Here is a 6,081-nt window from a genome sequence, read left to right as displayed (position 1 = left end):
CCCCCCCCCCTCCGGCAGGATGCCGGAACAGGGTCCCGATTGGTTTTTGGTGGCTACAGAGGCTTGCGACGGCGGAACTCCCGATCTAGGTTTCTTTCTGGAAGTTTGGGTATATATAAGTGGTATTGGCGTCAGGAACAAGTTAGGGGGGCTCCGAGGTGGCCACGAGGTAGGGGGCGCGCCCAGGGGTAGGGCGCGCCCCCCACCCTCATGGGTGCCTCGGGACTCTTCTGGCCCATCTCTGATGCTCTGTGGGCTTCTTCTGGTCCAAAAATATGCTCCAAAAATTGGCACGTCAATTGGACTCCGTTTAATATTCCTTTTCTGCAAAACTCAAAAATAAGGAAAAACGGAAACTGACACTAGGCTCTAGGTTAATAGGTTAGTTCCAAAAATCATATAAAATAGCATATAAAACATTCTAGATGGATAATATAATAGCATGGAATAATAAAAAAATTATAGATACATTGGAGACGTATCACCCGACAGCGATGCGGGCGGCACGCCTTGCCTGGATCACCTCCGCGATTTGCCTCCGGCACTCCAGCGTGAGCGTAACGTATATGGTGATCAGCCATCGGACCACGGCGATGCCGGAGAGCATGGGAAAGCGGGGGAGAGGAGGCGGGCGGGCTCGGGTGGTGGCGCAGAGAGGAAGGAGGTGGATTGGCTAGGGTTGGGGGACGCCGGCCGGTTTAAATAGTCGGATTTGGCCTCGGGCGACGAGTCGGAGCGGCGTCATGTGGCGTTCACACCGCGGCGATGGACGAGGCGTCCGTCAGACCGCCGTATTTCCCGACGAGTCCTCGTCAGACCCCATCATCAGTCCTCTACGTGGGGGACTCGCCCGGGCATGCCCCTATATCTGCCTCATTTTTAGACTGGATATGAGGCGTGCCGGTCATCCCAGATTATTTGAGGTCCATTTGAGGTGTCCGTCTGAATGAAAAATTCATGACCGGTCAGTGACCGGATAGCCTGTCCATGCGCATGAGACGGGTTTAAGCTACCCGGCTATAGATGCTCTGACTAGCAGGTGGTTTCTGCTACAAAAGCATTTTCTCATGGTCCCGAGAAAATCACAACCTTTAGTTTAGCTAGGCCGTACGTACGACAAGTCAAGTCATTAACTTATAATTAGTTGGACTTGTTCCTTCGAGTCTAGTGATGACATGATCGAGCCGTGTTCCTTGTAGTAGAAGACGTATGGGCTTTCACACAGCAGCTGACTAGCTGCGCATATGGGCTACCTAGCCAAAAGTAGGTACTTTCCACACGTGCGAGAGAGCACGCACGTGTTACCTGAAAGCGCTCGTGCGAGTACGTCGTTGATTAAGGCTCAGGCTTTAGCCACACTGGAAATAATTTCAGCTGTAACATCGAGTTCAACTCAGCAAATTTGCTTATTTGATAATGAGTTAATGAAGAGAGAGGTAGTTTGAGTAACCTAGCTAGTTACTGTAACATCACATGTCCCAATGCAATATGAGTCCATAACCTAATAAATTAGGCTTTGCATGTTATCATACTTATGTTACTACCCACTACTCCCTCCGTTCCTAAATATTTGTCTTTTTAGACATTTTAAATAAACTACTACATACAGATGTATGTAGACATATATTAGAGTGTAGATTCACTCATTTTGCTCCGTATGTAGTCACTTGTTGAAATGTCTAGAAAGACAAATATTTAGGAACATAGGGAGTATGAAGGTAGTAACATAGTCGAGGGATATGTGTATGTTACTGGTGTATGTTACTCTCCATTGTGGCTAGTCTAAGACTAGTCACAATGCGTAGTAACATAGAGTAGTAACATGCACATGTTACTACCTCTATAGTGGGGAGTAAGGCTGGTCATAGTGGGGAGTAATTTATACTAGTGTCATGCATATGACACTAGTTTAAGTTACTACCTCCATAGTGCAAAGTAACATAGTACTAGTGTCATAGATGACTTTATTTATTAGCTCATAGACTCATTTTGCCTTGGGAAGCGCTATGTTACAGTAACATATTATGTTACCACAAGCACCTCTTTCCTCATTAAATACGTGCCACATAAGCAAAATTGTCTTGGGATGTGTTAAGTTACTGCCTAAGTTACTCCCACTATGGCTAGCCTAACATATGTGTGGTAACATGCAACATTTTATTTATTAGGCTACAGACTCATCTTGCCTTGATATGTGTGATGTTACTCATATTTGTAATAACCAGCTATGTTACCACATACATCTACTTCTTCATTTATTGCTTGTCACATCATCTATTTAATTTAGATATGGGTGTTGTTACTACCTAGTACGTTACTCTTACTGTGGGTAGTCTAAGTCGCAGAAGATCGACGCCCGCACGACCAAGCAAATGATTCAAAGATTGTGACATGTGCACCCCTAATTGTACCAAAGTGTCATATCAATGGATCTTGACCTCTTCTCATAGTATATATCTTCCAGTTTTCAGCAGAACGAAATGACCGTCGCCGCGTGCAAGCACAGTAATTAATACCCTAGCTAGTACTGTACAAGTACGTGATTAGTCTGAGAAACGTCTGCGCGTACGTGTGCATGCATCATGGCCAAATTTGACCATCCAAGTTTACGGACGTTTTGGATGTCGCTGCTGACTGGAGTACACAGCAATCATGGACCTTAGTCCATGCATGAGCTTGCAACCAGTCCTGCGTTCATACATGCACTGCCATATTTCCCCAGGCAAAATGCGCACGTGTTGGCGGCCCGTGTCGTACATGGCCGCCAAGTAAGTAAGTAACGCTTGGATGCACATGCGCACCATAGAACAGTGTCCTGCATGCACGACAGGTCAGCACCACACGTATGCATGCATGTGTGTTGGGGCGGACAACTCTCCTCGCGCGCGCTGGCATGGATGCATGCATGTGTCTTGCATCGCTCTGCACCATGTATTGGTGGATTATCATGTGTAGGAGGAGATAATTATCAAAAAATATTTTGTAGGCGTAGTAGTATCAGAAATGCCAGCTTGCATTCTTTCAGCAAAAAGAATAAATATAAAACGTGAGAAGAAGGGAAGAGAAATGCCTACAAAGTTAAACGCAGAGTTTGACATTGTCGCAAAACTACCATGCATGCATGTTTGTTGGCTAAAATTGTACTATACTACCCTTATTTGAAAATTGCGCCCCTTAAAAATAACCAGGTAATTAATACCCCTCTTTCTAAATATAAGTCTTTTTAGAGATCTTAATATGAACCACATACAAAGCAAAATGAATGTATCGGTATGTAGTAGTACGTATTAAAATCTTTAAAACGACTTGTATTTAGGAATGGAGGGAGTACTTTGCTTACATACTTGTACAAACCCTCAACAATAACCTGATATTGATGGACTTGGTTATGCACGCACGGTGGGGCTGACATAGCTGTTTCTCCCCATAAAATTAGGGTTCCTCCACCTCCTGCCGGCGTCGCCGCCGGTCTGCCTTGTCTTCGGTGGCCTTAAGGTCATGGAGGCGCACTGGATCCCGATCCTTGCCGGTGGGAGGGCTTCTTTTTCAGATGTGTTTCCGAGTTTTGTTAGGTTTTGTGTCCTGTTCAGAAAGTTGAGACGACGACGACTCTCTGAAGATGGAATAAAGTTCTTCCCGCCTAACCGTCGTTTCGGTGGTGCTTCTTGCACCTTCGGTGGGCGTGTGGAGATGGGTCTCCGGCGGATCTGCCTTTGATGGATTTGCTAGGATTTGTTCAACGTTCATCTACATTTGTGTGTCTTCAGGTAGGATCATTTTGATCTGCACTACTTTTCATCGGCAACGCTTGCTATTCTGGTGCGCTGGTCCTATGAGCCTTAGCACGACGACTTTCCGACTGTCTACTATAACTGGTTTTGACCGGCTCCTGTGAGGGAGGGGCGATGACGACGGCGCGCCTTCGACTCGCTTCAGTGCTTGTAGTCGTTGCTAGGTGGTCCATAAATCTGGACTTAATTTTTATTATTTTTAGTGTTCGTTGTACTGTTATGATTGAAGATGGATATATCATATGTTTTCTCAAAAAAGAAAGAATATGAGCCAATTTTATGCCCTTGGTTTGGGTAGTCAAACCCTCAATAAAGAGTTCCCCTCAGTCAAACCAAGAATAATCACCCGTAGTAAATCTTACCTAGTAATCACCCGCAGTACTAGATTGTCTTTGTTAACTCGGACATGAAACCATGCGTGGGATGCGACCGTGTCCAGTGTCTCGTGGCCAGACCACCTATAAAGCCATCACGAGCGCACCCCATATGTTGGACATCATCACCTAGCTAGACGGCGCCGCGGCATACCTCGATATCTCTCGATCGACGGCACCCGCGATTTCACTTGATTTTGGTTCCAAGATGTCTAGCCTTACGACCATAAGCAGCGCTAGTAAGGAATCGATGGAGGTGGAGGAGCTCGTCGACACTAGGCTTTCGCTCGTGATCGGCGCCGGGAGCCAACCGCCGCCGGTGCCAGAGGAAGCGGGTCACGTGGCGGGAAATATCGGAAGGAAGAAAGGGGAGAGGTGGATAGGCGGCAGTAGTACAAGGCAGCATGGCAAGAGGGCCAGGGCTGTGCACGGCGGCAGCGACATCGACGAGGACGACGACGGAGGGGACGCAGCCGGCCGCGCGAGGAAGAAGCTCCGGCTCACCGGGGAGCAGGCGGCGCTGCTGGAGAAAAGCTTCCGCTCCCACAACGTCCTCTCCCATGTACGCCCATATCTTCCATTTAATCTCTCCTTGAAGTGCAAAGAAATTTCAGGGTCTGAGTCTGATCATAATGCTTTTGAATTGCAGGGTGAGAAGCAGGATCTTGCGGGGCAGCTTGGGTTGAAGCCGAGGCAGGTGGAGGTGTGGTTCCAGAACAGGAGGGCGCGCACCAAGCTCAAGCAGACGGAGCTCGACTGCGAGCTGCTGCGCCGGTGGTGCGAGCGCCTCAGCGACGACAACGCGCGGCTCCGGCGAGAGCTCGCCGAGACACGCGCGGTCCTCCTCGTCGGCGGTTCACAGGACTCGACGCTCACGGGGTGTCCTTCCTGCAACAGGCTCGCCGGCGGCCGGAGGGCGGCCTAGTCGATTTCGACTGCAAGATTAATTACCGCCGCCATAGGACTAGTCAACTAGAAGTGCGCTGTCACGGAGTACTTGTTAACTGTAGCATACGATAGGCTATAGGGTATAGGGTAGTGAATTATCTAGGCATGACGGAAATATGGAGTGTGTGGTGAGGTTTATCTAGACTTACGTTCACGTGAGCCTGACGAGCTGACAAAAAAAAGGGGATGCATCGTTTGATGCATGTACTTGCTACGGTAGTACTCTGGTAAAGTTTGATGTGTTTAATTACTTCCTCGCTCTGGATGATCACAATTCTTGCATGATTTCGAGCTGCATGATTTTGGTCGGGGCTGAGAGGACCTCTGTACTGTTGGAAATGATGAAAAGGCGAAATGAAGACCGAGCTTTATGGAGACCTAAATTTCAAAACTTCAAAATTCAAACATTTTTTGCAGCTCGCAATTCAAGGTATTCCATCCTGATTTTTTACGCACATACACATTGCATCCATGTATACAAGTGTATTTTTTTAATTTTCTGAAAATGAAAAGCTTAAATTTTGAAATTTTCAAAATTAAGTCCTCCATGGAGCTTAATCTCTCTCCAAACTGCCCTACTCTGGAAATGGGCTTCACATATAGGTATTATATCCAATTTTACCATCGCACAGGTCACTTATTTTGCAGAGCATAGTTTATCATAACTAGCGAATTGTCCGTACATTGCAACCATGACATACATGGTCTAGTGATCCTCTCGTCCAACACTCGATGATAGGCATAGTAGTTCTAGTGATCCTCCCGTCCAATTATCGATGATAGACATACAAGTAGCAGGGGGAGGGAGGCGCCAAGACTTTGGTGCGGCTGCCCTCCCCCTTGCCCTCCTTTATATAGGCCCCCAGGGGGGGCGCCGGCCCTGGGAGATGCAATCTCCCAAGGGGGCGGCGGCCAAGGGGGGTGGAGTGCCCCCCAAGGCAAGTGGTGCACCCCGCCCCCCCCCCCCC

The 6,081-nt window shown here is 47.7% G+C and overlaps 1 protein-coding gene across 1 annotated transcript; it reads left to right on the top strand.

Annotated features, from left to right (window-relative positions):
* Positions 1-4,320: 4,320 nt before the first annotated feature.
* Positions 4,321-5,299, top strand: LOC123172755 (putative homeobox-leucine zipper protein HOX26). The gene is made up of 2 exons (XM_044589683.1): positions 4,321-4,727; positions 4,815-5,299. The coding sequence occupies exons 1-2, from the start codon at positions 4,374-4,376 to the stop codon at positions 5,088-5,090; spliced, it is 630 nt and encodes a 209-aa protein (XP_044445618.1). The 5' UTR covers positions 4,321-4,373; the 3' UTR covers positions 5,091-5,299.
* The last annotated feature ends 782 nt before the right edge of the window (positions 5,300-6,081 follow it).

Source organism: Triticum aestivum, unplaced genomic scaffold (genome assembly GCF_018294505.1).
Source record: "Triticum aestivum cultivar Chinese Spring unplaced genomic scaffold, IWGSC CS RefSeq v2.1 scaffold255978, whole genome shotgun sequence".
In the NCBI taxonomy this organism is placed as follows: Eukaryota; Viridiplantae; Streptophyta; class Magnoliopsida; order Poales; family Poaceae; genus Triticum; species Triticum aestivum.
The sequence above is the reverse complement of the archived record's forward strand: the minus strand, read 5'-3'. Positions and strand labels throughout refer to the sequence as shown.